General features: G+C 39.9%; 1 protein-coding gene across 3 annotated transcripts in view; it reads right to left on the bottom strand.

Moving 5' to 3' along the window:
* LOC106961974 (unconventional myosin-XV-like) overlaps nucleotides 1–17,501 on the bottom strand; it is a 48,189-nt gene that overhangs the window by 25,214 nt on the left and 5,474 nt on the right. Inside the window, exons 2-19 of one of the 3 annotated variants that reach the window (XM_015056111.1) lie at nucleotides 15,752–15,943; nucleotides 14,292–14,408; nucleotides 11,835–14,198; nucleotides 8,684–11,197; nucleotides 8,467–8,586; nucleotides 8,033–8,350; nucleotides 7,661–7,858; nucleotides 5,780–6,021; nucleotides 4,790–5,183; nucleotides 4,485–4,567; nucleotides 4,093–4,156; nucleotides 3,889–3,998; nucleotides 2,965–3,039; nucleotides 2,445–2,535; nucleotides 2,339–2,344; nucleotides 2,151–2,254; nucleotides 1,322–1,385; nucleotides 352–465 (exon numbers count right to left, since the gene is read on the bottom strand). In XM_015056111.1, the coding sequence (XP_014911597.1) occupies nucleotides 352–465; nucleotides 1,322–1,385; nucleotides 2,151–2,254; nucleotides 2,339–2,344; nucleotides 2,445–2,535; nucleotides 2,965–3,039; nucleotides 3,889–3,998; nucleotides 4,093–4,156; nucleotides 4,485–4,567; nucleotides 4,790–5,183; nucleotides 5,780–6,021; nucleotides 7,661–7,858; nucleotides 8,033–8,350; nucleotides 8,467–8,586; nucleotides 8,684–11,197; nucleotides 11,835–14,141 (6,804 nt within the window). In that variant the 5' untranslated portion in view covers nucleotides 14,142–14,198; nucleotides 14,292–14,408; nucleotides 15,752–15,943. Of the gene's footprint in view, nucleotides 1–351; nucleotides 466–1,321; nucleotides 1,386–2,150; nucleotides 2,255–2,338; nucleotides 2,345–2,444; nucleotides 2,536–2,964; nucleotides 3,040–3,888; nucleotides 3,999–4,092; nucleotides 4,157–4,484; nucleotides 4,568–4,789; nucleotides 5,184–5,779; nucleotides 6,022–7,660; nucleotides 7,859–8,032; nucleotides 8,351–8,466; nucleotides 8,587–8,683; nucleotides 11,198–11,834; nucleotides 14,199–14,291; nucleotides 14,409–15,751; nucleotides 16,333–17,501 lie in introns of those variants that run through there. The other 2 variants (XM_015056112.1, XM_015056114.1) reach the window with 2 other exon arrangements.

Here is a 17,501-nt window from a genome sequence, read left to right on the forward strand (position 1 = left end):
GGGCTTCAGCTGGGCCACCGGCTGATGGCCACCATGCCAAACTGCAGTGATGCAGAATCTCAAAAAAGGAGCCCAGACCATTTATTCTAACCCTAACCCTAAGACAATGTAGAGTACATCAGCATGCTTTTCAGTAGGCTGAGAAAACACTCTCATTTTTAACAGTCTTTTTAATAATATTACTGTTGCAAATTTTCATGGGGTGTAAGTAAAAAAAAACCAGACAATATATTTTTAAAAATATTGCTTAGTGAAAAACAAATATCTAATTTACAAGTTTCACTCTTAACTGAAATGTTCTAATGTATTGAGATGCACCCAAGTCCCTGGTGTCGTGCTGTGTGAGTGAACCTGATTCAGATAGTAGTACGTCTCAGCCTCCTGCAGATACAATGAACACTTCTCATGAGGGGAAAGACCTGCCAGCATCTCATAGAAGATATGGTAGTTCCTCTCTGATTTGGCCTGTGCATTTATAAAACACAAAAGAGCTGAAATCAATCATTTGTTCAATGGAAGGATGAAAACCAACAGCACTAACTAAAGGCTTGATGCCTCTACAGCAGACTTTGCGCATGTCATGCAACCTTTAGATGCGTCACTTCTCTAACACACGAGAATTAAATTATTCATTAGGGGTGCTTGCCCAGCCCCTTGTTCTACGTTTTCTTCATACAGATGGTCTGGACGTTGGGCAGTTGAGAAGCCATCACTTGCTGGAGGCACAGATTTTGTTGAAATTTAATTTTACCTAGTTGCTAATGTATATAGTGCATCAGTTTCACACTATGAAGCTTACTGAAAATTGTGTGTGCTGTAAATAACCCCATGAGAAATAGGGCCATTACATCTTTTCCAGCAATAAAATGTTTAAAACATTCCTCTTGCTCCAGCTTTAATAGTTTTATGATTTGGAAGCGTGGCCAACATGAACTGAATGGCTTCCTTCACTGCCATTGCTAAACTACATCCACGGTAGGTTGCAATTCTAAAACGGAGAAAAGAAAATCAATACCAGTCGTTCCTCCTATACACTGATTGGCCAGGATAAAATCCATCCAGAGAAATCGAACTCAATATGACAAATCCCAAACAGAGCACTGAAGGATGAGAATCAAACTGAATTGCGTATGAAGGAAACGGCCAGGCTAGTGATTCATCTGTGTTGGAGAACAGATGCATCCAAACGTCGTGGGGTAGTAGTTACTTGAAACTGGACCTCTGCTACATCCTGTCCACTTTCTCAGTATAACTCATGTGTAAGAAGACTCCTCCTGACACGCAGAGTGTGTGTACAGGTGTGTGCTCTCGTGTTTTTCACCTGAAAGACAATGCGGGACTTCTCCAGCAGATACTGAGACGTTATGGCACCACTGATTACACCCCTGGTGAATGGCACACAAACATTCATTGCTGTGTTAGGTAAGAGGTCATACATGTGTAATGTGGTTGGCTCCATGACATCACTGCTCTAAGAACATATGTCATCATGATGTAGCTGCTTCTGGGACATGTTTACATATTTACCAGGAAGACCCTGTGTTCCCATTTCAACAGATGAGTTGTCTTTACAGAATCAAACTAACATAAATTTAGCTTGATGGCATTAGGCTAATTTAATCTCTGCATAATACACTATGGAAATAATGGAAACTGGTCTTTTGAATTGGTGTAAATAGAACTGGTGCTATACTTAGACATTTATAAAAAATATATTTAGTCACACCCTTCATGATAAATATAACCCAGACTTCTATTTACTAGTGAACTAAATCTATGACTAAATGTCCCCTTTTTATCTAAAACATTTCAAATTTTCTCTAATTAACAATTGAGTACAACAGAAAAAATTACATATTTGAATAAATTCATTAAGATTTTAACTAAAAATAGTCAGTGCTCTTCGGGCTTACTAATGATATTCTCTCCGGTATTGCTTTTTTTAATTTAAATTTTGTTAAAGTTTTCTGTCAGATATATCAACAGCTTCTGATACTACTGATTATGTCCTACTTCCACATACAAAAATGAGTTGGTGCCCCAATGCCTTGCAGAGACTGGCAACTGAAAGATGCTTAAAAGTCCTAAAAAACTGAAACTATCATTTGACTTGTTCAATAAAAGCAAGAGCAGAAAATATAGTTACTCACTCCTCCATGTAGATTTGTGTGTATTTTCCAAAGCGTGAGGAGTTGTCATTGCGAACTGTTTTGGCATTTCCAAAAGACTCCAGCAGGGGTGTAGCTTCAAGGATCTGATGAAACATCGTCAATAAAACATCACTGGTTTTGTAAAATGAAAATGTTAGTTTACCATATATAATTTTTTTTAAAAATACCTCAATCTGGACAAACATGATGCATATGGGGGAAAAAAAGTTCATTAAAATGTAAGAGCATAAAGCTAAATTAGAATGAAGCTACAGAGCAGTAATCAGTGAATACCTGTTGAGCGACGTTGCGTTTGTAATTTATGGCTGTCAGGTAACGCAAGATCAGCTTAGTGGCCTCAGTCTTTCCTGACCCACTTTCTCCACTGGAAAAAGAAAAATGATGAGCGTACAGTGCAGGAGTTTTAATTGGTAAGAATGGTAAGAAGAGTGTTCTTCTCAAAATGGTCAGGTACGGCACGGAAAAGGGTGGATGAGTGCATAAAAAAGCTATATCTATATAATATGAATTTTATTGAAATGACATTTTTTATGATATTCTTATTTCTGTAGCTCCCAGAAAATGGCCTTAAAAAGTTGGTATCTTCAGGTAACACAATTCTGAATTACAGATATACCATTTATTATGCCATACTTGTACAATATTGATGAAGAATTTTCATCGTTCTTGGTACCTTAACAGTTCCCAGAGAAAAGACATTAAAATGGTAATATTTTGTTCAGTTTAAGAGCTGCTTACTGAAATCAGTATTTAATAAAAACATATTAGCAGCAGCAACTGTGACATTTCATACCTGATCACAATGCATTGGTCCTTTTTGGCATCCATCATGCTTGTATATGAGAGATTAGCAATGGCAAAGAGATGACTGCAACACAAAGACATTTTTCATGAATGACCATTATTTTTACGCCTGTCACTTCTGGGTGCTGAGTGTGTCTGTTTAATGCATATGTGGTAGTGAAAAACATGACCAAACGCTGCCTTGGGAACCAACCAGCTACAATGTAACAGTAGCCTATCACTTACATAAGAGAGCGCAGGCATTTACACCCTGCTTACCATGATACTGCATCTCTAAGTACGGCTTACCATGTAGACGTACTCAGAACAAGAGCACAACTGTAACTGATACAGTTCAATAATATGAAAGTATTCTTGCAAAAGTACCTTACACCTCCAACCTTTACACATTTTTACAAGCACAAACCTTGTATTTTATTATTATGTTGCAATAGTGTTTGAAGCAATTTTCTAAGCCTTAGGTATTTCACTTTCCATTTTCTAAAAATGGAAAGATGATACCACAACTACTAACTTATCAAGGACATCAACTAATTTGAAAAGCACAACAAACAGAACATTACCAAAAGGAACAGACAAGAGGTCAGTGGTAAAACCAGAGGAGATGCAGAGACCCACAACTCAAGCGGGAGTATCTGAATAAATAAGAACTAATAATGATTCTCTCCTACATTTGACTTTTATCCAACAATAGCAGAAAAAAAACAATAAGAAGTCCTGTTTAGCTTTTGCTATAAGCTGTAAGGAACAAAGGAAACGTGGAAGAAGGTGATCGGCAGACGAGACCAAAACTAAACCTATTGATCCACATGCAAAACACTGTGTGTGAGAGAAACGGAGACAAAACTCATCCTGAATCACACCATCCCCACAGTGAAACATTTGAGTGAGGATCACAACATCAAGGTCTTACGGTGGGTTGTCACTCAGACCGTGGCCTTCATACTTGTGCACCATGTCTGTGCCGTAGATGTTGAGCAACTTGTATGGATTCACAGACACAAGAATGTTCCCTATGTAAGTCTGAGGGAAAGGAACAGAGTAAATAAAGGAATTTGCTTAGTGTTTGTGATATTTGGACAGATTAGTTTATTGTCATGTTAGACGCTGAACGTACATATGTAAGTTCATGGTCAAAACGTTTCTTCAGGTTCATTAGAACAGTGGTCTCATTCAGCTCACTGAAATTAAACAGAGGAAATTAAAGGCAAACCCATTGAAAACACAGTCACAATTAATTAGCAGTGATGCATTCACTTTGAAATCCATTCTTTAATATTATAAAGAGACAATCTGGGTTTTCTTAAACTTCTGTTGCAATGGCATGAATTCATCTTTTAAGATTGGAAAAGAAATTGTTTCACACAAATTTACTAAAGTGCTGCATCAAATAAAAATTTAACTTTTAGCCTGTCATAAGGCTATGTCTTTTTTAAACTACACAATCGTCGAAAGAATGTAGCAGGAAGAAAATCTGAAATATTTTTATTTGGTCTGAATTGTGCTTACGGGAGCTGAGTCATGTCTTCCATTCCCTCTGCCCAGCGTACAACTCTGTGGTTTGTTGTGGGCATGCTTATTATAGAAAAAATCTAGACACAATTAATATGCAATTATTATGGCATTAGGTCAACAAAACAACAAAACCCATTCTAAATTTAAGAAACATAACCAATATTGGTTGCAGAGCTGACATAGATTATGGAATATGGTAAACATTGAAGAAAAAAGCTTGTGACTTTTCATCTGGTTAATATTTTACCTATTTTACCCAATGCTTGAACTATGACTGAAACATGAATGAAAACAGATACCTTGTCATACCAGCTTTGACCTGGTACTCTAGCTCTTCCAGGAGTCCAGTCCAGGTTCTGGAGCTGTTTTTCTGGAACCTGGGGGCTTGGTGAATATGCTTCCAACATTCCATCTTCTTTGTACATGGACCACTTGGACAAATTCTGAACCGTCCCATGCGGCAGAACCCTTTCAGCTGCCCAAACATTTTCCCCACCTTCTCCTCCACCTCTGGCGTTCCTGGCCCAGTGACCAGATCGTGGTCCATACGGGGGTATCACAGCATAGCGATGGTCCTCCCCCTGAAGCTCTGTTGGCACAGTGTACGAAGCATAACGAAGCTGCTGATTTTGGATGGCGTCGGACAGTTTTGGGTTGCGGAACTGGCGTGTGAGAAGAGAGCCATCTGGAAGCCTGTGAAACAAAGGATAGCTCCTTTTTTGTATAGAAAATATAGAGTCCATGAACCAAATGTCCATTTTAACTTTTCATTACTCTTGCAAGTAATACTTATACAATGTTTCTCCTATTGACTATGACTGAATTATTTCATTGTTTTTTTTTTTTAGTTATCTTTAAAACATTTTTTGTTATTGTTTTTAAGGTTGACCAGATTTTGTCTTTGCTAGGACAGAAAAAACACATCAGAAATTGTGTTTTTGACAAAGATGTTGGAATTCAGGCTAAATTAGGCTATTTGATTAATGTCAAAGATCTTTTGAACCACATCTAAACATCTGTAAACATCTTTATACGTTTCAGTTTCAACCACATTTTTGATCATTTACAAGTAACATCATCCTTTCTGTATCTGTGCAAGAACATTTTGCTGAGGGGAAATATTTATCACACACAGGCAGATCCTCAACAGGCCTTATGGAATAACCTCTTGGGAACAGACCTTATGCTTCATTAGTATAAGCTGCTGAACATGTTATTCATTGCAAAACTGTGTAAACTTGAGTCATTTTTTATAATGTCCAGCTTCTAATAAAAATGTAGTTCCACACCTGTAAGTGATACCACGCAGCTCTTCGTTCTGCAGTGCAGAGGTCAAGTTGGGGCTGGTGGGTTTGGGTGCACCTGACAGGACTGAGGTATCAGAGAGATGGTAGAGACCAGCAGAGCGAAGTCCCTGATTCTGCCTAAGAGCAGCTGCCAGGTTTGGAGTGGATGGCTTCTGGCCAGGCATAACTAAAGAACCATCAGGGAGCCGGTAAGTCGCACTTCGAAGATCCTGGTTCAGAAGAGCCTAAAGGGGCAGATCAAAGAACTTAATGAATATCACAATGGCCATAAATCCCTAACCTATGGTGCCTTGCAAAAAGAAGAAGAAGAACAAGAACAAGAAGAAGAAGAAGAAGAAGAAGAAGAAGAAGAAGAAGAAGAAGAAGAAGAAAAAACGTGTGTGTTATTGTAATTTTCAGTGATGAACCAATAAAGAAAATTGCAGAATTGGGAAGCGAAAAAATATGGGGAGAGTTTCTCTTTACACGTTCTTTGTGATGTACAACATAGGCCTGTCGCAATAACAAATTTTGATGGATGATAAATTGTCCCAAAAGTTATTCTGATGAACGATAATCTTGTTTTCAGACCATTTTCAAGTAATATAATGATAATGTCAAACTCATAGACATTCTAAAAGATCAATAAACTTTAATACTGGAACTGTAAGACATTCTAAATATCCAAAATAAATAAGAAAAACAACAGAGACAACAAATAAAATGAATTATGTAGTCTCTGTCTTTAAAAGAAAGGACCACTTGAGACCAAAGCAGCAGACTGAAGACTTTTGTCATCCAGTTTTTGGTAGAAAGAGAGAGAGCAAAGAGAAAAACGATAAATTATGCAAATGGAAACGATTTAGCTCCTTTTAATTTATCATGCGATCGATTGATTTATTGCTTATTGCAACAGGCCTTGTCACATGGCTTCTTGCAACAATTAAGTTAGAGTCATTTTGTAATACCAGTAACAAGCACACTTTGTAGCAGTTAGGGCAGTTCTGCTTCCATGGTATGGTTCATGCCGAGTGTGGATCAACACATTGGACACAATATTTCTTGATGCATTTCTGCCCTTTACATGGTGTTTGGGAGCTATTATTGCTTCAACATTCATTACTCATGTGGTCTTGGATTGAGTTTCTGCAGAGGTGTTGGGCAGGCCTAACAACACATCAATTTTCAAATCATGCCACTTATTGTCAATCACAATTAATAGTATTTACTTCAGGATTATTGGCCTGTATTTACTAATCCATACCAAAATCATACCATGTTTTTTCTAAAGTACTTTAAAACAACATAGCAGCTGACTGAATTGCAGTCCAAAAAATGAAAGTGAAAGAACAGGAATAAATCTCCACAACTTATATATCTTTTATTACTGGTGGATAAAGATGTTGCTTCTTCCAAGAAGCCCTGGATCCAAAGTGAGCCAAGCTGAAGCCTGAGAGACGCACCAAAAGCTGAAAGAAGTGGAAGCTTGACCCCACACATGTAATCCACCACTAGCAGAGAGGCAGCTGCTGCTACTTTCCCCTTTCATTTATCCCAGCAGCCACTGCCACTGCTTTCCCCTTTTCTGCCTCCACTGTCCCAAGAGTGAATAAGTTGCAGCTGTAGAAGCTTTCTCTGCCGCTAACCAAGTGGCAACAGCCTTTGTTTTCCCCAGCCAGCAGCTGTAAAAACTCCTCTCATGCTCTACCATTAAAATGTTGTACAACAAAAATGTGAAAAAGTTCAATGGCTAAGAATATTTCTGCAATACAATATATAAAATGTGTACTCTATAAATTCAACATGCTGAAGCTTCTATCATATGTTTAAATTTAGTCCACAATTTGAACAGCTTGTGTCAAATTTTGAACAGAGAAAACATACTTTGGAAAGATTAGGGCCAGCTGGTTTTCTTGGGTCAATGATGATGGTTCCATCAGGCAGTGCGTAGGATACCCCTTTTAGATATGGATTTTGCAGGGCTGCTGTCAGGTTTGGACTCTTTGGCTTCCTTGGGTCCACAATAATAGTTCCATCTGGAAGGGTGTATGAAGCAGCTTTCAAGGCTTGGTTAGCAAGAGCCTATAAGAACAAATGACTTCTGTTAAAGTGTTTGCAACAACAACAAAGCAGTAGATTACTGAAAAATATAAACATCAATATTTTGAAACCATATGTCCTAACTACAACAACACACGGATAAAAATATGGAGAAACATCAGAAAACCAGAAAAGAAATCTCCATTTATAGCTAACCTTTGCCAGATTTGGTGACACTGGAGTATTTGGGTCTCTAACCCCCTGCGGTAGAGTAAATGAGGCATTCCGCAGTGATGAGTGTTGAAGAGCATTAGACAGGTTTGGAGAGGTAGGTTTCCGTGGATCAATGATGATAGTGCCATCTGGGAGGGTGTACGAAGCACTCTTCAAGTAAGGGTTCTGAAGTGCTGCTGTAAGGTTGGGTGTCTTTTCTGTTTTGGAGTCTATCACAATGGTACCATCAGGAAGAGAGTAGGAAGCTTCACGTATGGCTGGGTTGTTCAAAGCCCTACTGAGGTTTGGGGAAATAGGATGCTGAACAAAAAAAGTGTAATAATTATTTATAATATTATTGCAAGCATTATATGTTAGCTGTATACATTAACTACTGTTATACTGAATGTATTGTACTACAGGTGGTCATTGGTTACTTTCTGTCTAGAATCTATAATGGTGCCATCGGGAAGAGTATATGAAGCCATCCTTAGATGCTGGTTTTGAAGAGCTCCAGAAAGGTTAGGTGACATTGGCTTCTGAAGTAGACGAGGGTCCTGTTTGAGTTTAAGATAGAGAGTAAAAGGAAGGGATATCAATTGAAGTTATAACCTTTTGCCTTTGAAGAGACATTTATTTGAACATATTATTTACCCTGATAACTGATCCATCGGGCATTATATATGAGGCACTCCGGACTTGTTGGTTTTGCAATGCACGGCCAAGCAATGGTGAAGAACGGGGATCTGCATACGGGCTCATAAAGGTTCTTCCTGGCAGCTGGTATGATGCCTGCATCAACTGTGGGTTCTGCAGAGCTCTTCCCAACATTGGTGAAGAGGGTGATTGAGTTACAACTGAGGACCGTCTGAGTTGCATAGGTGTCTGAAAGGAAGCCTGGCGGAGATTTGGGTTTTGTTGCAGAGCACTCTGGAGCTGAGGCCCAGCTGGGGCATAAGGATTCCGTTGTTGCATTATGGGAGATTTTAAATTAGACACATTACGCAAACCAGTTTGGTTTTGCAGTGCATCTTGAAGCAAAGGTACTGTGCTAGGTTCAGAGATGTAATCATATGGCGTACCAACAGTTGGTCCATATGGAGATTGTAACTGTGGAGTTTGATAAGAGGTCATGCCTTTCATTGCCTGACTATGTCTCATGGCTCCAGAGAGCAGTGGAGATGAGGGTACAGAGGGGGTATATGGAGACTGGGGTCTCTGAATTGGAGAAACATAAGATGCTTCTCTTATGGCTTGGTTTTGCAGAGCTCCAGAGAGCATTTGTGCAGGAGGGAGCAAAGGCTGCTGATAAGGTGATGTCGGTCTCTGCAATGTAGAATCATGAGGTTCTAGTAATTCTGGTGCCATCAAACCCATGCCTACCATTTGGACAGCTTCTGGTGCAAGTGCTGAAAAAGCATCCGGTTGAATAGCCTGGTTTTGCAAAGAACGGGACAACATAGGAGATGAGGGAGCAACAAGTTGTTGTGATACCTCTGTATAAGGATGCGGGGGAAAACCAGTTTGGTTTTGCAGTGCATCTTGAAGTAATGGTGTTGGGCCAGGCTCAGAGATGTAATCATATGGCATAACAACAGTTGGTCCATATGGTGATTGTAACTGTGGAGTTTGATAAGAGGTCATGCCTTTCATTGCCTGACTATGTTTCATGGCTCCAGAAAGCAATGGAGACGAAGGTACAGATGGAGCATATGGAGACTGAGGTCTCTGAAGTGGAGAAACATAGGATGCTCCTCTCACTGCCTGGTTTTGCAGAGCTCCAGAGAGCATTGATGAAGGGAGCAAAGGCTGCTCATAAACAGACATCGGCCTTTCCATTGAAGGACCTTGGAATTCTACTAATTCTGGAGCCATCTGACCCATACCCACCATTTGGGGTGCTTGTGGTCTAAGGGTTGAAGGTGAATGTAATCTAAGATATTGGTTCTGCAAAGACCTGGATAACATGGGAGAAGATGGGTCAACAAATTGTGGTGATGGCTCAGCATAAGGATCAGCATAGGGATCTGACACAACAGACTGATGATTTAGTCGAGGAGAAAGACGTGGAGATGGACTGCGTGACATGTATTTAAGGGAGGGTTGCGGGGAAGGGGGAGGCATGCTTCTAATTGACTGCCGGGCCCTAAGGGGACGCCCTCGAGCAATGGGGCGAAGAGGAGGATGGACAGATTCTTTTCTCCCCAGGGGTGTTCGGTGGACCATAAGAGGGGAATGGAAAGGAGAAGAGTGAAGGGAGGAGTCTATGGTAAGTACAGAAGATCTATTACTTCTCACAGAAGAAGCACGAAATGGGCTCACATTTTGTGTGGGTGGGGGCACTGGACGCCCTCTAAGACCCATGGGTGAGGGCCTGACAGTACCTAAAGGAACATTTCCAAATGCCCTAGGTCTGGCCAATGGCGTGGGATCCCTGAGCAGTCGAGTTGAACGACGAGAAAGAGTAGGGGAGGATGGAGCTGGCCGAGGCCCTGCAGGAGACAAACTTCGGTGAGAAGGAGAGGGTGAAGGCCTTCGACTTAGTTGAGGAGAGAGAGGTGGCGATGCATGACCAGGGTAAAGGGAGGGTGGATCATGTATCTTTCTGCCTCCCACCGGACTTCGAGCAGAAGTGGGTGATGGCTGGGGACTTTGCATCCTCCTGGAAATGTGGGGTGATGAAAGGGGCGAATGCTGCCTCATTGACCCTCTCTCCAAGGATGGAGGACTACGACGAATTACGGAGGCACGGGGAGAATAAGGGGGTGAGGATGCTCTGGCCAAAGGAGAAAGTGACTTCGGAGGCTGCCCTCTACGATGAAGAACTGGGGACACCATAGGAGAAGCAGGTTGTGAAATCTGTCTAGACAAAACAGATGAAGGTCTTTGAGCATTAATGAGCCCACCCCTCATGGAAGGTTGTGGGGAGGGGATCTGCCTTCTTACAGCCATAGGGGTGGGGACTGGTGAACCCATGGCTGAAGGATGCCTTTGCATTTGTGGAGAGGGTATAATGACAGAGCGACGAGATGGAGTCGGAGAAGATTGCATGCGCCGTGTAGGGAGAGGAGACATGGTCGCTTCTTTAATGATCATGGCTGTTGGTGTTGGGATGGTTGGGAGGCTGTAACCCTGCCTCTGTGGTATCATCATTGGGTCTGCCATCATCTGTAGTGGTGAAGAAAGACATCCATTACACTCTGCTGGTATTAACATAAGCTCATGCTAAAAACAAAGACACTACATGCTTTCATGGTGTATAATTTTATATTATAAAATCATGCAAAGGCTAAATAATGTTTATGTTAAAATCCAAAAACCAAATAAGGATATACTTTCTTTTTACCATTTGGCTCATAAAGCTTATGTGAAGTACAGCAGTCTATTAGTTAAGGAACAGCCTGGGCAGTTTAGCACCTCCCCTCAAAATTACATAGTGTATAACATGTCCTACAATCAGATCAATCAGCTGGCCTTAGCACCACCATGGACAATTTCAATTTTGTTGTGCTGCTTGCTTTAGATTTTTTTCCAGTTTGGAGAAACTTCATTAAAAATTACTATCAGGAAAGTATTTCCGAATTTGCTAGTAAAAAATTGTAGCCCCTTCAAGCACCACAGTTCCTAACTATGCCAATGTAAAAGCTGGCTGGGAAAAACATGACTTTCTACCCCAGTCTCTTTCTGTGTGTTCTACATATAGCACTTTGTCACAACACCTCAATATCTCCAAATATTGTCTTCTTAGGTATAATATACCATTCCCTCTTGGACTAAAGCAATGACAGACAAGAACTACAATTACCTGTGGTGAAATTAGTTGTGGAGATATTGGTTGTTGTTGGAACAACTGCTCTGACATCATCTGCTGCTGGGGAAGCATTATTTGCTGGGGCATCAACTGCTGTTGTGATGACATCTGTGTGGGCATCATTTGGGGCAACATATTTTCTTGCTGAAACATCATTGGCTGCTGTGGGGATAGTATCTGTTGTGGTGACAATAGTTGTTGCTGTTGAAAAGGAAACATGGGCAGTTGTGGTTCTGGTACTGGGATTTGCTGTTGAAATGACATGTCTTCGAGTTGATATGGCATAAGAGGAACCTGGTCTTCATACTGGATATCTGACATGTCTTCAAACTCAGGATCGGGAGGCAAAGTAGGTGGAGGAGGCAGAGGAACATCTAATCGCTCTTTTCCAAACAGGCGCACTTGCGGTCTAGGAACTCTAAATGTTATGTCCCCTTGCTGAATTCCTCCCAAATCATCCCCAATTTGATTCATATGACCTACATATTGGTTCCCATTCAGGCTGTCTACTTTACCCATACCTGGTACTCCAAGTTCAAAGACCTGTTGGGCTCCATGTGGGAATGCAGTCTGTTGGGAGCTCAAGTCTTGGTATATTCCGGGCTTGCTATATCCAACCTGAAAGTCTGGCTGAAATCCTCCTTGCATTTCCATTGTTACAACAGGATCCCCATAATAACCTTGAGGCCCAATGTTGGAGTAACCCAATTGTCTATTTGCATAGTAAGCTCCCTGATCATTTTCATCATAATAAAACTGAGTCTGAGGATCAAGAAATCCTCCTATGTCCCCTCCATACATACCACCCATATGCATTTGAGGATAGTAATCCAGGACTTCATCATTATACATTGCCTGTTGTTGTTGGTACCCATAATAATCAGCTTCCTCAGTGTCATAATACCCTTGGGCAGAGGAGTAAAGGTTATTGTAATCATTAAATCCATCATCATAATATTCAACATTTGTATCATAGAGTCCGTCTTCCTCATAGTAACCCAGGTCTTGATAGTCTGCCCCTTCCATCTCATTCTCGTAGTATCCATACTGACCATATCTTGCATAACCTGGTGCTGACTCAACTCCATAATCATCATAGCCATCTTCATACCTGTAACCTCTCTGGTCAACTACATAGTGCTGGTCATATCCATCATCTTCCTCCCCAAACGTATAACCATTGTTTTGGTAACCATGCAGAAACCGTCTGGAGCTGGATTGTCGTGTTTTTCCTCTATGGCCATCTAAGCCATGATGCCTGGAATTTTCTTGCATTTTTTTTGACAGAAACCGTTTGGTAAGCCAATTAGTTGCTGCAGCAACCTTGCCTAGTAAGGCACTACTGTTCTTGAAGTCATCACTTGTGCCATCCTGCTTTTTAAAGAGACTTCTGAAGAATCCCCCTTTCTTTTTATTTGAATTCCCTCCCCCAAGACGAAGTAACATGTATGTTGGCTTTTTTCCTCCATGGGCTGCTGCCTTTTCTTTGGCCTCCTTCTCCTTTTTCTTCTTTTGGCTACTTTTAAATTTCATCATAAACCGTGAGGTATTTTTCATCATAGACTTTCGGCGTTTTTTCTTAGCAAGCCGGCTCTTCCTCCTTCCCAAGCCAAGGAATAAACGTGATGTGCTTTTCAGTTTCTTTACACTGTTCTTGCGTCTTTTGATGCCAGAAAACTTCATGAACATTTTTGACATGTTCTTCAGACCTTTCTTTGGGACTTCTTTAACAGGAACCAGTGGTTCCTCCTTCTTCTTTCCCTTTTTCTTCTTCACATCTGCATCTGATTTTCCTCCTTTATGGTGATGATCATCTTTAGATTTTTTTTTAGATTTACCGTGAGCCACTTCCTCATCATCATCATCTGAATCGTCATAGTCTTCATCATCTTCTTCAGAGTCGTCACCACGTCTAGACTTCCCACCCTTCTTGGCTTTACCCCCTTGCCCTTTTCTCTTTTTGTTGTCCTCTGAATCCTCCCAATCTTCTTCTTCACTGAACTCTTCCTCCTCTTCATCACTCAGTAGCTCCTCCTCTTCCTCTTCAGACTCTACTTTTTTACCTTTTCCTTTGTCTTTTCCTTTTTTCCCCTCATCTTTGCCTTTAGATGGCTCCTCTTTTCCCTTCTTTCCTCCTTTCTTATCATCTTTTCCACTCTTCTTGTCATCCTTTCCCCCCTTTTTGTCATCTTTTGCTCCCTTTTTGTCATCTTTTGCCTTCTTCTCATCCTCTTTTTTTTTCTCTGGTTCAGGTTTTCCACCTTTCTTGGTGTCCTTTTTAGTATCTTTCTTACCAGGCATTTTGACCACTTGCTAGAAGCACACCATGCTCCCAGTACAAAGTTCAATGCTGTTGACCTTTAAAAACAAAACATAAAAGAACAAAATTTGTATCATGTTTGTGAAGTTAGATTGTCAGTAATGCACAAAACAGTGACATTTTTAACTAACCTTAAAAATATTATTGTTTTTGATGTGACTTTATGATTCTTCACCACTGGTTTGAGGAAGGAATCCACCCGTCCTTAGCAGTTCCACACTGTTCAGATCTGATCCCCATGAAGACTCCTGTACAGATATAAACATGCTGGTTCCTAACATAATATATAAAATACTCAATTGTGAACCAATGTTTCAAGTCAGATGACTCCAGATCTTCCAATCTGGAGTCATTCAAGAACCCTACTTCCTAGCTTTAACTTTCTTTAGGTCTTAGAGTACATTACCATAAGGACTAAAATCTCCATACAGGTATCTGTGAATAAAACTGAATTGGACAAAGAAATAAAATAACGTACAAAATTCTCAATTCATCCTTCTCTTTTTTTACGTTTCTCTTAAGATGTGTTAATTTTTTTTAGAGTGGTCCTCCTCAAGAGTAGTCACCACTTGACGATGAACATCTGAAAGGGTTTTTGGAATCAATAGTTTTTCTGTCTAGCAATAGACAATAAGAAGATTTTTTTTTTAATCTCTGTTAAATAATTTACATGTTCTCTCTTATAAAGTTAACAAACAAACAGTTAACAACAAAGCTTACAAGGACACAAGATATTATTTTATCTCCAGGTGGTTCCAAAAGAGGTTTTAGCTGAAAACACTGAGTTCAGTAGACAATCAGCTACGACATTTGCCTTTGAGGTCCTTCTACCTTATTTTTGACTATTTAAGCTTGGCCAGTATTTATAGTCCAGAAAGCTGCATTGCAAATGTTTAGCCAAGGGTTTACATCCCAATTTTTCTTAAAGAGCCTGTGAAGCTTTGTTTAGTCTGCTAGTTAAACCCCATCCATGTTCCACTAAATAAAACAAATGACTTTTTAAACCATTTAACACTGTCCAGACAGCAGGCTACATTATTTTCTCAATATCTGCTCAATAAAATAAATACTGCATCATGATTTTTATTTTTTTATTTATCAAAACTTGACTTTCAGAAACTGTTCATCTGTGACTGTAATTTTTCTCTTCCACTTATCCACTATCCTTGCTTTTAAGGACACCTACACAATATACTGTCATGATTAAACATAAAAATGTGGATGAAACTAAGTGAAAATAACCCACCAATGTCCAAATTACAACTCAGTCAGACCTTTAGAAAGCCGGGAGAAAGACCTGGAGAAATATTAGTCAAAGCCATGTCGAAATAGTACAGAAACATCTCTGATATTTCTGTATTATTGCTTATGTTTCTATATTATTTCTAGTATTAAGAGAAAATTGAACAATATTTTTGAATAATACTGCATACAAAGATCTTAAACCAATGCCTATGTTTATCAGAGTGCACAGTTTAAGCTTAATCTAGCTGTAGATTTAAATAGAATAGTCTTGTCTACTGATTTTCAATTGCCTTTTACTAAATGCAAAACCTGAACACAACATGATAAAACATAGAAAAGGCTTTACCCCCTCAGTGGTTCAGTCGTTTTCCAAGAGATGCGTAGCCAAAGCTAAGTTCTTAAGACAATGTTGACAATTTCATTCACCTGGACAGTTCTCCATTATTGGCTCCTCCCTTCTGGTCATAAAGAAGACCTGCCTTTGTTGTGGTCGGGGTCTGAAATCTTCAAACACAGCGTGTCTGATCACAGGTATCTTCTTCAATAATCAAGAAAGAAAAAAGTAAAAAAAAAATAAATAACTTCAATTTGCAATGTGCTTCTCCTCTGATTTTATCATTACCTCCAGTGATAAGCATAACACATTCTGTTACTCAACACTACGTCCTGTGCACAGTGAGTGACCTCAAGGGAGTGTGCAAGTAAGAGAGATGGGCAGATGAGTTGTATGTGTGTACTTATGTGAAGGTGTGTGTGTCTGTGTAGACACTTCCTTGTCATAGGTCATGGAAGGAGTCTTAATTTGTCATCTGGCTCTGCAGGTGAAACTTGAGATTGCTGAGCGGCTGAGGGGGCGGGGCATAAATAATACAAAACGTCCAGAGAGGAACAGAAGAAAAGCATGATTGGCTAATCTTCTGGGAGGCAGAAGATAAGCTTGATTAGCAGTGAAGATACTGTAAAATGTACAAATGCTGAGTAATTAACGCTCTCAGACTTCATTTATTAGCATGACAGAAGTTGTGTGTGAACACCTGCACACATCTGCTGTTGAATCTGCTAAGTTTTTTACTCCCCATATTATCACTAACACCCCCCACCCAATATTGTTATCCTTTCTGTTTAAACTAAATTGAAATATGTCATGTAGACACTGCTAGCATACTTTGACATATGTTAAAGTACGAAATGGGGCAAAGGTCGGAGTTACACACACTTGTTAAAGATATGACGTATTCCCTCTAAGGTATCAGTTACACAAGAATGACTCTCAAACACACAGAGCTCCAGCCAGGGAAGGATCGGTAACAGGGCTGTGATTATTAGTGCCATCAACCAAATTATCCTTCTTCCTGAGGGAAGGGGTCAGATTGCCGGTTCTGTCCAGCTATAGGGTACAGGTGTTAGGTTGCTAGATCCAGATCTTGTAGATTATCAGTGTATCTAATTATTACCAACCAGCATAGAGCACACGTCAATGTCTATACATGTGTGCACAAGGCTTCACAAAGACATTCAAAAGACTTAATGTTACACAAGAATATTTATTCCTTTCCCCACAGTTTTGTGTCTCGTGGTGATCAAGAAAATGAAAAGACCTGATGAAATGTAGGTAGCAAGTTTCCCAAAGCAATTGGTGTTGGCAGGTGGTCCTCCAAGTTTAGACAGAATTTGTAAAGAAGAAACAGCATAGAGACACCAAGATACACGCCTGGGAGAACACAGCAGATTTACAACAGAGGTGAACATGATGATTCTCATCAAAAGCATTCAGATCCTGGGGAGAAGTAAGAGATCATCTCTGGCAGTTAACTCACAAACTGAGATATCCCCCCCACACACACACACCCACGCACACACACACAGCAATCTGCTGCTATCTAGTGGAGCAGTTCAACTCCTGCAGCATTCTTAATTTGTTGTTGGTGAGAGTAGGTTGGTGGTTCGCAAACGTTTTTTAATGAGTGCCATATCATCATGCTTGCCTTGTGAATTTATACCATGCTTTCAAAACTTGGACTTTATTATCATAAGTTATGTGAGAAAAAAAAAAAAAAAAATATATATATATATATATATATATATATATATATATA

The sequence above is a fragment of the Poecilia latipinna genome, unplaced genomic scaffold (genome assembly GCF_001443285.1).
Source record: "Poecilia latipinna isolate Pla-1442-1.1 unplaced genomic scaffold, P_latipinna-1.0 Scaffold1354, whole genome shotgun sequence".
Classification (NCBI taxonomy): Eukaryota; Metazoa; Chordata; class Actinopteri; order Cyprinodontiformes; family Poeciliidae; genus Poecilia; species Poecilia latipinna.